The sequence below is a fragment of the Setaria viridis genome, chromosome 1 (assembly GCF_005286985.2).
Source record: "Setaria viridis chromosome 1, Setaria_viridis_v4.0, whole genome shotgun sequence".
Classification (NCBI taxonomy): Eukaryota; Viridiplantae; Streptophyta; class Magnoliopsida; order Poales; family Poaceae; genus Setaria; species Setaria viridis.
Window position 1 is genome coordinate 36,797,993 of NC_048263.2, and position 16,328 is coordinate 36,814,320.

The following is a 16,328-nucleotide window of genomic DNA, read 5'->3' on the forward strand; positions in this document are numbered from 1 at the left end:
TAATCCATCATTAGCAAATAATTACTGTAGCACCACATTGTCAAATCATAAACTAATTAGATTTAATAGATTTGTCTTATGCAATTAGTTTTATAATTAGTCTATATTTAATACTTCTAGTTAGTATCAAACATCGGGATGTCCCCCGAAATAGCATCGAGCATTGCCGTAGTTGCTCGATTGGTCCATTTTATGGATCCTTTGCTTTTAGCAAACAGACCCTTAAAAAGCTAGCTTGATTTGACAAGCAAGAACTTCTGATGCCGTGTGGACGACTGACGACGTTAACAGCAACAAAGATTCTCGAACCACCACTGGTGCGGCTGATTAGAATATTTGGGCCGTGACTTGTGATCACGTCCAAACGGGTGGGTGATAGAGGCCGGTGGCATCGTTGTCCTGCGCTGGCGCCGCTGCGAACAACGTCGTCTCGAGCGGAAACCTCCATCTGTCGCTTGCTCCCTGCAGGATCTGTGCCACGCATTCCATGCAGCAGGAGACCCCCACAACTGCTCAAGATAAACTGAGCTGCCCGAGCCTACATGCAAAACGAGCTCGTTCAGTTCTCTTGTATGAATTTGCAGATGCAGAAGCATGACGTGCTTCTCATCCTCCCAACCCAAGGTGGCATGCAAAACGAGGTCGACATGAGTCACATGGCAGCTGCTTGATCGTCGGTGGAGGAGGATAGGATCGGAAACGAACGACAAACTTATTCCATACCATGACAGCTGGAATGGAAGCCAAACCCGGCTCATGATCCAATCACGATGCGAGTACCAGACTACCAGTATAATAATTGGCGTGTGCAAATCCATAAGAGTCGTGAGGGACAGGCAAACGCAACCAAAACTGGATACGTAGCATTCACCCAATGATCCACAAACCCAGAAAAAGCACACGTTCCTGGAAACATCCACCTCGAGACAGAGGCGTATGATAATCTACCAACCTGTTCAGTGCCAAGCGTATCTGGGGCACCTTTTCACATCACAACAGCCCAGGACAAGGGCTCCTTAGCTGGACGGCTCCATAATTCCTTGCGGCTTCTCGGCAGTTCAATCACCCTATCACATGTGCTGATGTGTAGCTAATGTTCTACAAATTGCCAACTCAATCAGTTGTATTGTCCAGATCAAAATCCCAGAACATATAGACCGGGGTACCCAGAGTCAGTGGAGCAGGTCAATAATGCTTCAGTCCCGCTTGACGACCTTCGAAATGTATGCTCTGCCAACGTGCACGGCGCAGTAGGAAGCGGTAGTGACACTGAGCCCGGCAAGGAGGATAAGCCAATCGTATGTTGAATCTTGCACTGCGTAGACCCTGAGGCCAATTGTGTTCCAGTAGCTTTCGGTCCACACAGGATCCACGACGCCCATTGGATCTGACGAGTTTGCTGGAAGTACGTGCCATGCATTGTCCTCAAACTTCACCCGTGTCGAATACGCAGGAACATACCTGGGAAGTGATGTGTTGCAATAATCAGTAGGTATCCAGGGTGAGAAAGGGAGAATGTTAAGGAATCGGCCTTTTGCTAAATCACAAGGATTATAAGTGAATCATTTATAAGTTTTTTTTAAAAAGAAGAATCATTTATAAGTAGGGTGATAACATAAAAAAGTACTAAAGCCAGAGTTCTTCTGGGTCCTATAAATTGTTTCTTCAGCAGCAGCTGGATATAGTAAAAATAACGCAAAATTAGCAGCATAACTAGTAAACCCAGAAGGTACCTGGTTGTAGATACAACACATCTACCTCCACCCTCCACCTCTGCCCTTATGCATACTTCACCTTCATCACCACACTTTCCAGTACAAGAGCTTTTATTGCCCACTGAAGTAGAAGTTCTGTCTGCCAAGAAGTTCCATACAAACCGAGAGGTGTCATCTGCATATGAAGGAAACTGTGTGCCGGAAGGGTCATCCAGAAAAACACCAACATAGTGACTTGGGCAGGAACTGCTGCTTGGAGAAATGAAGCTTTTCACGAGGTCACAAGAAAAACCAGGATTGCAACTAAGTAGACATCCAACAAGTTCTTTGACCAATGAAACATTCACTTTTATAGTGTTCAGTGTCATGAGATCGACAACTGAGTCAGCACTAGCAAGAATATACAGCGACCTGGCAGCTAAAGCAGCAGCTGCTGCTATTGATGAAGAATTGATGTTTGCTGCCAAAAAGGGAAACGTCACAAGTTAGCAGATGAGTTTTCACAAGAAATGTTGTCACATTTATGCATTTTCAGCTTACCAGGGTTATCCAAATGGCTATGATAGAATCTATTGGAAAAGTGGGAATCAAAGTCCTCCAACACAACTCCAGAGGTTGACATATTCTGCATTCATTAATTAATAACAGATCATGAGCAGAAATCTTCAAATAAAAACATATTGGGAAAAAATGTTATGAATGTTCAAGAGAAAAAAAAATGTCCCTCAAACAGATATTTGGATGGTGAACAGCTACCTTTCTTATGAACGACATTAATGAGGATGGTGGAACCCCAGGATTTGATGAAGCTGCTTGCTTTACTTTAACATTATCAGAACCAAGTGATTTGCTGGCACTTTGCAGTGCATCTAATATTTTCTTTGAAGCTGATGAATTCTGTACAAGCAGAGAAAAAATATAAATAGGAAGGAATGGTGTCTATGAATTAATCACTAAATTTGCAATTTTAGTCACAAATACATCCATGGCCATTCATATTAGGGCCCCCTGTGTGATTTATGCCTTTACTCAAGAAAGGAACAGCATTTACTCTGGTAGATCTCATCACATAAGTATCTTCATGCATAACATAATGATACATGGTTGCCTATAAATTTGAAGAAAAGAAAAACTGCTTCTCTTCTGAATTGAACAATCAAAAGGATTGCAGCCAGAATTAATTGTACATAGAAGTATGTTCATACATGATATAATGATACATGCTGTCCTATAAATTTGAAAAAAATGCTTTTCTTCTGAATTGAACAGTCAAAAGGATTGCAGCCAGAATTAACTACATAGGATGTCCCATAGACACTTATCAGAAAGGTTCAGTATATGCATAGAGTCTCTGCAATGTCCATAACAACTAGCACAGAACAAATACAATCGCCAAGGTCAAGGCTGGTCAGCTTTTGTGTAAAGAAAATGGTGTGGTTGTTTAACATATAACCATACTAGCACTAAGCCATCACGAAAGGTATATTGAACGAAATAATCTAATTGCACCATGTGGTGAATGGTAATCAGTCAGTTCAGTTCATATAGTGTACTTCCGAAAATCCTTACCCCTGCAGCATGTGCATAAAATGATGGATACTCCTCAATCACAGCCTGGCCAACAGAACCAATCTCCAGTACCTAAATCATATCCAAAGAGAGAGCTCAGATAATTACACAAGTGAGTACTAGGAATGGTATTAAAACAGATATGTATATCGCTTGAGATTCGAAGCTGCAAATAAATTTCCGAAATGAATATTCATTACAATTAGGAGCACATAAACTCTGCAGAAAGCCAATATCATAACACAAGACCAAAAAAAAAAGTGCTGCAAACAACACCTTTATATGTTTGAAAATTATAAATAATAGTAGGCTGCCATTGCCAAAATTAACTTGTCTGGCTGGCACTCACCTGGTCAATCATTAAACTGTTAATTCCATTCACAGAATCAGCACCTTCATCTAACTCATGTAAGAATCTCCGGCTACCAAGATAACCCCAGGCTTCACCATTAAAAACAGCGAACACAAGCTATATGAGAAAAGGGGAAAATGTCAGGAAGAAGATGTTGCTTCAGGATCCAATCACAACAAAACCTCAATGAGTGAGATACAAAGAACCACAATAGATCTTACATTCCGTGCATAAGCTAAGGTATAAAGAAATTAACAAAGGTACCAGTAGCTAGAAGCTCACGACGAGGATAAAAAAAAGGTAAACATGTGGACAAGATCTGCTGGTTACCTGCTCTAAGTAAGAGAGGAAAAATATCCATCGTAATAACATGGAAGCAACTAGCACACACAATTCCAGTGGTCATGTCATACCTGTTTCTTAAGGTTGCTTAGATCAGGAATGTGAGAAAGAGCATCGACAGCAGTGAGCAAGGCAATCAATCCCTGTAAATAACTGAAAAATTTATTTTTTATGCAAACAGGTAATATGAATCAACATCAACATCAAAGCCTTTCAGTCCCAAGCAATTTGGGGTAGGCTACCCAACAGGAACCACTTAACAAACAGGTAATATGAATAAGACAATAAAAAATGAGTACCAACTTACAGATATGGGAGAATCTGAACCAATGCTACGGTCCCGAAAAAACGATGCAGAGTCTTGCGATGTGATAGCCAATATTATTGGTTTCTGATGCTCTGCAGATCCATTTTTAATTGGCGGTAATGAAGCCCATACACTGCCCTTCAAATACAAGGATTTAAACAATGATATAAATCAAAACTAAATATAAAGATATCGTACTCAACAGGTACAGGTAGCAACTTCTGACAGGCAGACTTTACTGTATAGTGTATATTTATTATGCAAGCATAAGAGCAGTGTTGCAACATAGCTATGAAAGAAAAATCACACACCTGTGTCCTCCTAAGGGCAAGCATGAATGCTCTTTGAGGCAGGATGCTGAATCATGTGTTTGAGCTTTAGTTGTCTGAAGTTCATGTCAATTATAAGAAGAGAATCAGAATCCCATGTGATCAAAGGTCATGCTTCTGTTGTCAATAAGACATAATAATGTAAGACAGGAAGGACTATTAAAAAAAATTCAAACCTGCATAATGAGGTCGAATTCTGCAACATTTGCTTTATATCCATTGTCAGTCTTCTCATTTTTTTCAGAAACCTTTTATTGACAGTCACCAACTCACCATCAATATATAACACAGTGCTAGAGATTGGACAAACAAGACTTTGGACATAAAAAAAGTATATTACAAAGCAGCAAGAAAACTACCTCTCGCAGAGTCTGAGTGCTCTCCTCTGAGAGTAGAAATACAGGAAAGTCATATCTGTTCCACATAATACCTGATCCCTACAATATATAGAGTAACTAAGACATATTCAACGCATGATGTAACTTTTACTTTGCAGGGAAGCAGCATGTTTGACTCTTGATACCATTGTGATCAACCCTGTTACTTACAGCAGGATTCCAATCATGGCTGCGATTTGAGTAGGGTGCAAAAGCATCTTGTGGAAATTTTCTATCCGGTGACAACTCTATATAGCCACAGCATATTCTTAGGATGAGGCAAAATATGAAAATAACACATAAGAAATTCGAGAGATGCTAATACTGACCTTGCAAGTTATTATTGGCACCATTTGACTCGATCAGTACACCAGACACTTTCTGGTGAAATTCTGGATTATTGGATACCCTGGATAATAGCACCCAGACATTATCATCTATTAACACCTCAAAGGCAATATGACTTTAAATGAAAACCACAAAAAATTGTAAATAAGCTTGATTGCCTTTGTTTTCTAGCAAGGCAAAAAGACAAAAACTTTGACACCCAATGTTTCACAAGCACATACAACCTAAAAGCACGCAGATCATACAAACTTAGAAAAATGCAAATAATTAGAATTGTGACCGCACTTACCTCAGAAAGAAATCTGACATCTGGTCTAAGGGAAGAAGAACAGTGGATGGTTGAACCAAATGATCGCTGCCTTTTTTGAATCTTACAATAGGTGCAATGATCTTTTCGCTTCCAGGATCTGACAGCACAAAAGTCATTCCGATAATGACATGAGGGGGTCAGCTTTAGCGATGACAGAAGATGCCGGATGCCTCTATTTAAGCATAAATCATAAGTGTAAACTGGAGAGTGGAGACTCACTAGAACAGCCAATTTCACCAGAAAGATTCAGCAGCCTCACACAAGGGAAGCTTTCAATGTTTCGGTACATTGCCTTCACAAGGTCTGGAACTGACTCCAACGTGGCACCATCTCCTATAAAATGAAATGGCCATAGCAACCTCCAGTTACAGTCGAACAGACGAGTGGAGAAATATAAAAAGAGCTATAGAGCAGCCATATACCCCATATGCCCCAAACATGTCACTCTTATCTCCCAGATACACCAAAATCATAACTCACCCCTGACAGATTTTCGTTTGCCCTAAGAGGGCATGTCACAATCTAACAACACGAATCCACACCCATTCCAATCCAAAACTGTAGTCGGAGCACTGGCAACAATTCATTCAATGAGAAGTACAAAGCAGCGGGGGGAAGTCTCAAAGCGCCATCTGCACAGCTCCAATCTCAAGTTGCCAGCACAGCAGCGAAGGAGTTTGCCAAAGCTTAGAGCTAACTAGGTTTACTACTCTACTACCCAATTCACCTCGAAGTCGTGCTGGACCTAACACCTAAACCCCATGAGATTTACCCGAAAATATCAGCATCGCATAGAGGACTAGGCAACGGAAGCAAGCGACCGCCTCGATTAGACTGAACAATTCCCGCATAAACAACTCGAGTAGGCGATGGAATTAAAGGACCAACTCACCGGAGACAGCGGGAGCGAGGACGGCAAGGGCGAGGCAGACGGCGGCCGCGACGAGGGACAGCGCGGAGCCGGCTGCCATGGCCGAGCCGAGCGAGGGGCCGGCGATCTGGAGGAGTGGCCGAATGGGAGACTTGGTAGCAGTGGAGGTGGAGGACCGGAGGCAGAGGCCGTTCGTTTGCACTGGCCTGTGCATGGGTCAAGCGACCCACCCAATCCATCCGTGTAGACCCAACCCAATTCGAAAAAAAAAACTACATCCATAGGTTGTACCTCGTGACCTCGTGAGGCGCAGGCCGGTTGGGCCGTGTGAGTTATCGATAGATAGTGGGCCAGGCAGCTAGTCTGAAGCTATGGGCCGGTCCATATCACCGGCCTGCGTATCGGATACGTATCAGTAAGTATTGGAGAAAAGAATAATTAAAAAAATGTTGATACGTTCGCGGGTACGTATTTGGACGATTTCGAGATACGGCCCAGCCCAACATCCCGGCAGTCCCCAACCCCGACCCCCTCGAGACACATTGCGCCGCCGCCGGCTCGCCGCTCGTGCGCCGCTGCTCGCTCGCACGGCGGCATCACGCCGCGCCGCCGCCGCTCACCCGTACAGCGGCAACAAGAGCGCTGCCGCTCGCCGACGAAGGACCTCCACCAGACCACCACGCACGTCCAGACAACGGCAACTCCCAATACGGCCCCCCATTCGCCGCCACCATCTATCAGGGTCGGCGGCGCCGGAAAAACGCCGCCTCTGGCCCCGCGTCGCCTCAGTGTTCGCCGGCGAGTTGAAAACAAAGCGCGGGAGCAGTCCAGTATACCTAGGGGCCGTCGTCGGCTCGCTTCTCAGCCGTTGCTTTTCTTTCCCAGCGACGCCGGGCGAGTGAGCGCAGCAACAAGGTGAGTTCAGTCTTCAGGCAGCCTGTGTTTGGGTCGTCCCTGAGCTTTGTTCGAGATTGCGGCCTTTGCAGCGCAAGCATGGAGGATAGCAACGCCCTGATTTTGCCCTGCAAGAGGAAGAACAAGGGGCAGGGGAAAGCCAAGGTATCAGCTTAACATGGAGCCTGTTTATTAGCTTTCCTTGACAGCTCCTTGCAAAACCAATGTTATGAACTTATGATGGTTCCTGTGTGAGCTCTGTAACCTCTGAATTGCCAGGACGGTAAGAAAGCCAAGGAGGACCCAAAGATGAGCAAGACTAAGCTAAAAAAGCTGCAGAAATTGGAGGTACGCCTACTTACCCTTACCAATTGGTTCCCTTTTTTCGCTGCTGTTATTTGGCATTTACAGCTATTTCTGGCTTGGCTGCGCCCAGGAGGAAAAGCGAAAGAAGCTGCTGCAGGCTCAAAGCATTGATATTTTGCAGTACGCACCTTACCTTATTCTGTACAGAACGAGACATGTTTAGTTATTTACTATGATACCTTTTCTGATGGTTTTATACAACACTGATCCCATACAATAGGAAGCACAAGATCTCAGAAGATGCATATTCACTGCTGCATGCTTCAGGGACTATTGGTCAAGTATGGTGGACCAACCTATGACCCTCATAATTTAGTTATTTTATCAATATACAGGTGCATTTCAAATTACTCTGTTATTCAGGTTGAGACTTTGAAAGAAAAACGTAGGCGTGCCATGCAGTTGTCCAAGGCTGGTTTGGATGTTCCGGAAGAACTCTCGCTATTCAAGAGAAATGGTGATCAGAAATTTTCTGAAAACAGTGACCCCGTGGAGCACATTTTGCCACCCAAGTTTGTTGAGCCTGTAAAAAGTGAGGATCCTGGTAGGTTACATGAGAAAAACATGAAGAATGATCCAAGGAAAGCTATGGAATGCCAACCAAAGATGGATGTTGGAGTAAGCATTCCAGAGCCCAAAACTGAGGAGCCTAGTGATAACGGCCACCTGTTGGCAAATCAGAAAATTCAGTCTTCAATTCCAAGTTGCTCTGGATCAGAGCTAAATTTGCAGGTGATCAATCTGCATATCTGCTATGTTTAGCTCACCTTTATGATCATCAGTAATACTATAATGGTAACCTGTGTTGTAATTATTTTAGTAGTTATTTGATCATAATAATTCTTTGTATTGGCAGGATAAAGAGCCAGGACAAGGGGAAGCTGCCATGCAGGAGTGCATAAATCCTCCAATTGTTGTGCCTGTGTCAAGACCGCATGAGGTTGAGAAGGCAAGGAGAGATCTCCCAATAATAATGATGGAGCAGGAAATAATGGAAGCTATTTATGAAAATTCTATAGTAATCCTTTGTGGAGAAACAGGCTGCGGTAAAACTACTCAGGTCCCTCAGGTGAGTATGTGCACACACACATTGTTCATCTTGACATGGTATTATCTGCTTGCGTTAACTGATAAATAGTTGCCAAAATTGTCATTGCTTCTTATTTTATTTGTATTCTACAGTTCCTGTATGAAGCTGGCTTTGGCACAAGTGATCGAGCTGACAGAAGAGGGATGATTGGGATCACCCAACCACGACGTGTCGCTGTCCTTGCCACAGCTAGGAGGGTGTCCTATGAGTTAGGACTTAAGCTGGGGAGGGAAGTTGGTTTTCAAGTTCGGCATGACAAATTGGTGGGAAGTAATTGCTCCATCAAGTTCATGACAGATGGTATTTTGCTGCGAGAGCTCCAGGTTGTTTATCCGCCTTCTGTTATTCTGTGGATCTATTTATTTGGTAGAGATATTTTCTTCACTCAAGTTATTGTTTATCCTGGTAACTTATGCCTAAGGAAAGCCTCTAATAAAGAAATGTAATTGTAGCGATGTGCTGCAGTCTTTGAGATCATATCTTTAGTTTACTGCAAAATTATCGCATCTGCTGGTCCATATAAACTATTATAGTAAGGTTTATTCATGCTACCAGTGGTTTACATTGCCAATCAGTTAGTTGTTCCCTGATTATGTGATCACTGAATCAGTTGTCTTCCATAATTTATGCATACAAATGATGATGATTGGGATCCTGAAATGTATACGTAGCAATATGTTGTGATTGAATACGAGTAAGACATAATCTGAATCATGCACACAATCACCTGATGTACTAATCTTCTGCAGGGTGATTTTCTGTTGAAGCGCTATTCGGTGATCATATTGGATGAGGCACATGAAAGGAGCTTGAACACAGATATACTTATTGGGATGCTTTCTAGAATTATTAAGGGTCGCAAGGTTGAAACTTAAAAACTCTATTTCGTTATCCAAGAAAAAAAACCTTCATTTCATATAAATTAAAGTAAAAGTGCACTGCTAACCTTTGGCACTTGGCAGAATTTATATGTAGATCAGCAGGATAAAATACGATCTGGAGTGAAAATCAAGCCAGAAGATATGATCAGTCAGTTGAAAGTGGTGCTCATGAGTGCTACTCTACAATTGAAGGACTTCATTTCTAATAGGAGATTGTTTGATGTGATCCCACCAGCTGTTAAGGTACCTGTGCGGCAGTTTCCAGTAACAGTTCACTTCTCAAAGAGGACACATGATGATTATTTAGGGCTAGCTTATAAAAAGGTTATGTCAATCCACAATAGGCTTCCACCAGGTGGAATCCTTGTATTTGTCACTGGACAACGAGAAGTGGACTACTTGTGTAAGAAATTCCGAAGAGCGTCCAAGGTGCAAACTGCTAAGAAGCCTGAAAAAGTTGATGGCGATGATAATGGTCCGTTCCCAGAAGTAGATGATAAGGAAATTTTTGAAGCATATGATATTGATAGGAACAAATCTGAGCACCCAGATGACATATTTTCTTCATATCATGATGATGATGATATGGATCCTGGGCCAAATTCTTTTTCTTCTGACAATGAAACAGAAAGCGAATTGGATACTGACACTGACGATGAAGAGTCTTTTACATATGAAACCACGGAAGAGGATGCTCCAGTATTATCATTTTTGAAAGACGCTGAGAACTCATCTGTGTTGAAGGCGTCATTTGGAGCTCTGTCAGGAATATCAGGAGTGCCGGAAAGTGTTGAGAAATCAAGTGATGCTACAAGTGAAGAAAAGTCTAGTCCCTCTGTTAGTTGTTTCGGTAAATGTACAGAACGTATGCCTGTATCGCATGGCAGACTCCGTGTCTTGCCACTTTATGCAATGTTACCAGCTTCACAGCAGCTTCAAGTGTTTCAAGATATCCCTAAGGGGGAAAGATTAGTTGTGGTGGCAACTAATGTCGCAGAAACCTCTTTAACAATTCCCGGCATAAAATATGTAGTTGATACTGGGAAAGAAAAGGTTAAGAATTACGACCATGCTACTGGGATGTCAAGTTATGAAGTCCAATGGATAAGCAAGGCATCGGCATCCCAGCGTGCTGGAAGAGCTGGAAGAACAGGGCCTGGGCACTGTTACCGTCTCTACTCAGCTGCAGCATATGGTAAAGACGATTTATTTCCTGAATTCGCTGAACCTGAGATCAAGAAAATTCCAGTTGAAGGCATTGTCCTTATGCTCAAGTTTATGGGTATCCATAAGGTACTGAGATAAAAGGCTCATTTCCACCATATAAATCATCTATTCTTAGATTTTTTTTTCCCTTTTGTGTGCTAATATGAAACATATGACAAATTTCAGGTTGTGAACTTTCCTTTCCCTACTCCTCCAAACAAGGAAAGTTTGGTTGAAGCTGAGCGTTGCTTAAAGGCATTGGAAGCACTTTATAGCCATGATGATTATGATGGAAAACTTACACCAATGGGAAAGGCTATGGCACAATACCCCATGAGCCCACGACATTCTCGTCTTCTTCTGACAGTGATTAAGATTTTGAAGAGCCAGCAAGGCTTTGCTAGATCTAACTTCATACTGGGATATGCTGCTGCTGCTGCATCAGCGTTGAGTTTTACTAATCCATTTCTCAAGCAGTTGGATGAAAGTGATATTAATGGCGAATCGGAAGAACATAACACTAATCCAGAAGCTAATGATCCATGTGAAAGGAAAAGACGGAAGAAGCACAATGCCATGGTTAGAGAGGCACAGGAAAAATTTTCTAACCCTAGCAGTGATGCTTTAACCATTGCCCGTGCCCTACAATTTTTTGAGTTGTCAGAAAACCCTGTGGAATTCTGCAGAATAAATTCACTTCATCTCAAAACAATGGAAGAGATGTCAAAATTGAGAAAGCAACTTCTCCGTTTAATATTTCACCACAGCAAATTTTGCAAGGAATTTGCTTGGAATTCTGGAGATTCTGATGATGTTGAGCAGGCCTGGAGGAATGAGTCCAGTAAAAGACCATTGCAAATGAATGAAGAGGAACTTCTTGGGCAAGGAATCTGTGCTGGATGGGCTGATAGAGTTGCAAGGAGAAATCACACCTATTCCAGAGCATCAGGAGATGATCGTAAGGTTCGAGCTATTCGTTATCAATCTTGCGCGCTTAATGATACCATATATCTGCACCGATCATCGTCTGTTGCCCAAGTTGCCCCAGAGCTTGTAGTTTACTCAGAGCTACTTAGTACAAAGAGGTTATACATGCATGGTGTAACCACTATAAAGCCAGGGTGGCTTTTAAAGTATGCCAGTTCTCTATGCACCTTCTCTGCGCCATTGGAAGATCCGAAACCCTATTATGACCCCGTGAATGACCAAGTCTATTGTTATGTTAGTCCAGTCTTTTCTCGACATAATTGGCAGCTTCCCTTGCATAGTTTACCTATCAAAGACAACACCAGTCGCCTGCAGGTATTTGTGTGTGCTTTGCTTAAGGGGGATGTCTTGCCATGTCTAAGGAATGCGAAAGATTTCCTGGCACTGTCACCATCTTTTGTCTTCGGGCCTGCCAGCCAAAGAAGAGTTGGAGATCTTCTTGACAGGATGCATATTAAACAAAAATCAAAGATTGGTAAAAAATTAATTGACAGCCGAGCAGCACTGAGAGATGCATGGAATGCTGATCCAAATTTTCTCTATCCTGAGATAAAGGCGTGGTACCAGGATAAATTCCATAGCCAGTTTGACTTAAAATGGGAGCAGATGCACCAAGAGGTTCTTCTTGAGGGGCATGAGCTTTTCCCAAAGAGGTCCAAGAAAGTTAAAGGCTAGTCAAGAAGATTACGGTGCAGTTGGTTAACTGATAGAAGCTTCTTTGCCGTGGTGACATTTTTTCAGGATGTGCCCTTTATAGGCTCATCTAACATCACCTTGGACTTGTAGCAGAAAAGATACAAAAGAAGCATTTGTCATGGTAACACACTGTATGGTTGAGAACTTGAGATCGCTAATACTGAGGACACGGTGTAAGGACAATTGACGGCTAAACATACTGGATTCTGTTCTAAATATTAAACCAAGGATTAGTTTGCAATAGATTGGTTACATGTTTTGTTTATGGTTTTAGCATATGCAGTGTATCTCTTTTCAAATATGAGGTGTGACATTGAATTGCAGAATCACAGTTGAGTGTATTTTAGCCCTCAGCATGTGAACAAAGGTTGTCGTTAGGCATGGCTGCCTGCTAGTCTGCAAACGAAATTGCATTTGCAGTTCAATGCGACTGATTTCACTTTTACAAGCTACTGCAAGACTGCCAATTGTTGCAGTCTCTAGTTCCACGTACAAGGAGTGGCATCTCGTCGTGTTAAATTTATGAATTACGAGATCTGGAAGAAACAGCGACAGAATTAAGATATGCTATTATTAAGTAAATCCACGGCCTGGACCTATGAGATTATCGACAAACTCCATGGAAAACATGTAGAGCTCCGAGCATTTCCCATGGCATCTTCCTGAAGATCATCTCCAGCATCAGTCACCGCTCGTTGAGTGCAAGCTTGTACTTGCTGCTCGTCTCTCTTCGCACATACTTTCCGCCTGTAGAGTTCTTTTGTTTTCTTGTACCGTTAGTATAAACGAAGTAACCCTCTAATCAAGCAGAGGCGAGAACAGATTTGAGAAACAGAGGACGCTAAATGAGTAATAGACAGGTAAATAGTTTTTTTTTCAATCAAGAACTTAAAAACGAGGGATAACTATTGCCATGTGAGATACCACCTGCTGAACAAATTGCTTAAGATCATCTTCAGAAAATAAGACACAGCAGCGCAGACAAACAGTAGCTAGGGACTGCATAGAGATACGAAAGCAGACGATACGAAGAACAGATTGCAGAGACACGGCAAATCAGAACTGGTGGATAGTGGTAGCTGGTAAGCATGCATCGACACAACGGCAGCACAAACAAAAAGCAGATCAGCGTGCTAAGCAAACATGAACGGACGGCCCAGATAAAAGGTCAGGCCGTGGCAAATCCGATCGGCACCGTGGATGTACATGTACTGTTGTACAACCCACGGCTACTTCCCCTGCTCCGCGCCGTCTCCTCCTGCCTCGGTCGGCGCCGGGCGCACGCGGCAGCCGCCGGAGTTCGCCGGCCCGCCGGCCAGCGGGGAGCTGAGGAGGAGGCGGCGGAGCACGCCGCGGACGATCCCCTTCAGCACCGCCCCTCTCTTGGGGATGTAGCGCGGGTGGACTCCCTGCGGCGGCGGATTCTTGTCGCGGCCGCCGGCGCCCGCGTATCCACCTCCGGGACTCATGGTGGTTGCTGGCTTGGAGAGTAGCGTTCGGAAGCTGAGTCTAGTTGGGAGCGCGAGCGCACTGGGAAAGTGAGGCCGCTGCTGGAGCCATGCGTGCCCATTTATAAGCCTGCGCTCTGCGATGTGGTGGCTGCTGCTGCTCGGCACGCCCGCGGTGGCGTGCGGGCCGAGGATGCACGTCGAGCCGAGCCGGCAGCGAAAGGAGAGGGAAAAAGGCGAGAACTGCAGGGGAAGAGGCGCGTGATGGCGATGGCCCCCCTACGGGATCACCGGATGGGGGATGTTAGCGGGTGAAGTGGTGAACTGAAGCTAGCGGGAGCCTGGGAGGGACCGAGGGAAGGAGGGGGAGAGTGGAAGCTTCTTTTCCTGCCGTGGCGTTGGTGCGCCGTGCCGAGGCCTCGTCAGCTCTCGGGAGTCGGGAGGGAAAGTTGCCGGGAACGAGCGGCTGGCTGCCGGCCAGGCGCGCCACCTGCCCCCTGCGCCGTGCGAAAAGCTCGCCGCCCTGCCCGCACGGGCCCCTCCGGATTGCGGCGGGCGGCGAAAGGTGCCTGCGGTCTGCCTGCCGCGCGCCCTTCTGTCCTCCACCCGAGCGCTTTCCTTTGCCCTTTCTAGCCTGATGTGAGCACAAGCGCGGAGGATCTGTTTGTGTCACCATCGCAATCTCATCTTTGCTAAATGCGAGTGCCTATGCTATGCTAATGTGCGTAGGATTCTCCTCGCCAACTGAACGCCAGCACCGCTAGTTTTGGACAAGTTTTCAGTGCGTGCCACCTGACCCGTCGAATCCCATCTCATGCCGTGTCAGCAACAAAAGCGCAAGGAATTTTAGCAGCCTGCGTCACCTACTCACCGTTTGCAAACGTTGCTGCGAGAGCGTGTACATTATTACGACAGATTCGTGTGCACTGAACCTCGACCGAACTGGACCTTCTCGTACGTGGCAGTGGCACTGCCGCATGTCCATCGCGTCGCAATCGATCGATGATCGCTGGCCGTCGTTCGAAGCCAACTGGCTCCACGCCGGGATCGCGGGCGCCGGCCGGGCGATGGCCGATGGGCCATGGATGGATGGTCAAGTCATCGTGGACTTCTCGCTTCACACTGGGACTGTGGAAGAACCGGTGTGCCGTCACTCTCCAGGTGCCCAGATAAGACTGTTTAGGGCAGCAATTTGGGATGTGGAAACGGAATATTAGGCCGCGACTCGCGAGTGATCCAGCCATCGGGGACCTTTTTCCTCTGCATACAGTATATAGTACTGGAGTGCAGTGTAATGCCAAAATGCAAGCTGGGGTAGCAGTGTAAGCCTGACGTGGACTTCCGGGGTCAACTGTTGGATTCAGACGTCCAGACGCAACCGTGCTCGCTTCTAATCAATGCGCAACGCTAGCTTATATAATAAATCGCTGAGTAACCACTGCAGCTATGAATCGCTGCAGATCGATCCCGCCACCTAACCCCACCATTGCAGCAGAGAGAAAGCAAGTCCAAAAGGCCAAGTCTAAAGGCTGACTTTGACTTCAGGACTTTTCTTTATCATTTTGTTTTGTCCTGTCCTCCCCTGTGCAGTCCTTTCGTTGTAACCAAGTCTCAGACGATAACCCCCAGCTGACCATTTCTCTGATTCTCTCATTCCTGCTCTTTTTCTCCCCCTTCTTTTGTTTTTTTTTTTGTTATCATGTGCTGCAGGGCAAGACTTCATAAATGCAAGTATGCAACGAAAGATTCAGGTTTGTCAGGTAGAAACAAGCCTGAACCATTCAGGAATGCAAGAAAACAGGTGGTACTTCTCAAATTCAGTACAGATGGGTTGAGGTAGCAATCCTGGTGTATAGACAATCGAAGACTTGATCTCACACGAAGCAAAGAGGAAAATCTCGATGAGAGAGGTTCTAATCAAGCTACGTTAGTAGGTACAGTCAGGAACCTTTGGGTACGGTAGCTACAGTACATTGATCCTAATACTGGACGGAAAAAGGGAAATGTCAGCGTCATGGCTTCAGTTTTTGGCCCTTCATTCGCGCGCGGTCCTCCTGGACGAGCTGTCCATGGTCTCCGCCGCCCTTCACCGGCCGCGCGCGCGGTCGATCGATCAAAGCGCCGCCCCTCACCGCGGCAGAGGCCGGGTCTTGGAGGGGCGGAAGCAGCCGAACAGCGCCCCCAGCACGCCCTTGAGCACCTGCCCCCGCTCCGGCACGTACCGCGGGTGCACGCCGGCG

General features: G+C 45.0%; 2 protein-coding genes across 2 annotated transcripts; one reads left to right on the forward strand and one right to left on the reverse strand.

The window, feature by feature from the left end:
- Window positions 1–777: 777 nt before the first annotated feature.
- Window positions 778–6,749, reverse strand: LOC117837279 (nicastrin). Its single transcript, XM_034716879.1, has 16 exons — window positions 6,542–6,749; window positions 5,869–5,982; window positions 5,629–5,746; window positions 5,321–5,400; window positions 5,163–5,239; window positions 4,974–5,051; window positions 4,791–4,862; window positions 4,597–4,670; window positions 4,286–4,418; window positions 4,050–4,121; window positions 3,634–3,753; window positions 3,285–3,356; window positions 2,472–2,612; window positions 2,256–2,340; window positions 1,734–2,175; window positions 778–1,461 (listed from the first exon to the last, which is right to left on the reverse strand). The coding sequence occupies exons 1-16, from the start codon at window positions 6,732–6,734 to the stop codon at window positions 1,197–1,199; spliced, it is 2,136 nt and encodes a 711-aa protein (XP_034572770.1). The 5' UTR covers window positions 6,735–6,749; the 3' UTR covers window positions 778–1,196.
- A 552-nt stretch (window positions 6,750–7,301) lies between these two features.
- Window positions 7,302–13,065, forward strand: LOC117837272 (ATP-dependent RNA helicase DEAH13). Its single transcript, XM_034716868.2, has 11 exons — window positions 7,302–7,435; window positions 7,507–7,579; window positions 7,694–7,762; window positions 7,851–7,900; window positions 8,001–8,061; window positions 8,144–8,512; window positions 8,637–8,849; window positions 8,963–9,193; window positions 9,620–9,733; window positions 9,833–11,044; window positions 11,144–13,065. Exons 2-11 carry the CDS (start codon window positions 7,514–7,516, stop codon window positions 12,617–12,619), a joined length of 3,861 nt encoding a protein of 1,286 aa, XP_034572759.1. The 5' UTR covers window positions 7,302–7,435; window positions 7,507–7,513; the 3' UTR covers window positions 12,620–13,065.
- Window positions 13,066–16,328: the final 3,263 nt, after the last annotated feature.

What these genes read in the sequence shown, in the direction of transcription:
- LOC117837279 (XM_034716879.1), bottom strand. Translation starts at nt 6,734, where the DNA reads ATGCACAGGCCAGTGCAAACGAACGGCCTCTGCCTCCGGTCCTCCACC. An exon ending in TGGTGAAATTGGCTGTTCTA is followed by an intron (nt 5,747 to 5,868) that starts GTGAGTCTCCAC and finishes TTGTGCTGTCAG; the next exon opens with ATCCTGGAAGCGAAAAGATC. An exon ending in GCCATGATTGGAATCCTGCT is followed by an intron (nt 5,052 to 5,162) that starts GTAAGTAACAGG and finishes TATATATTGTAG; the next exon opens with GGATCAGGTATTATGTGGAA.
- LOC117837272 (XM_034716868.2), top strand. Translation starts at nt 7,514, where the DNA reads ATGGAGGATAGCAACGCCCTGATTTTGCCCTGCAAGAGGAAGAACAAG. An exon ending in CAAAGCATTGATATTTTGCA is followed by an intron (nt 7,901 to 8,000) that starts GTACGCACCTTA and finishes CCCATACAATAG; the next exon opens with GAAGCACAAGATCTCAGAAG. An exon ending in CTTCAGGGACTATTGGTCAA is followed by an intron (nt 8,062 to 8,143) that starts GTATGGTGGACC and finishes TCTGTTATTCAG; the next exon opens with GTTGAGACTTTGAAAGAAAA.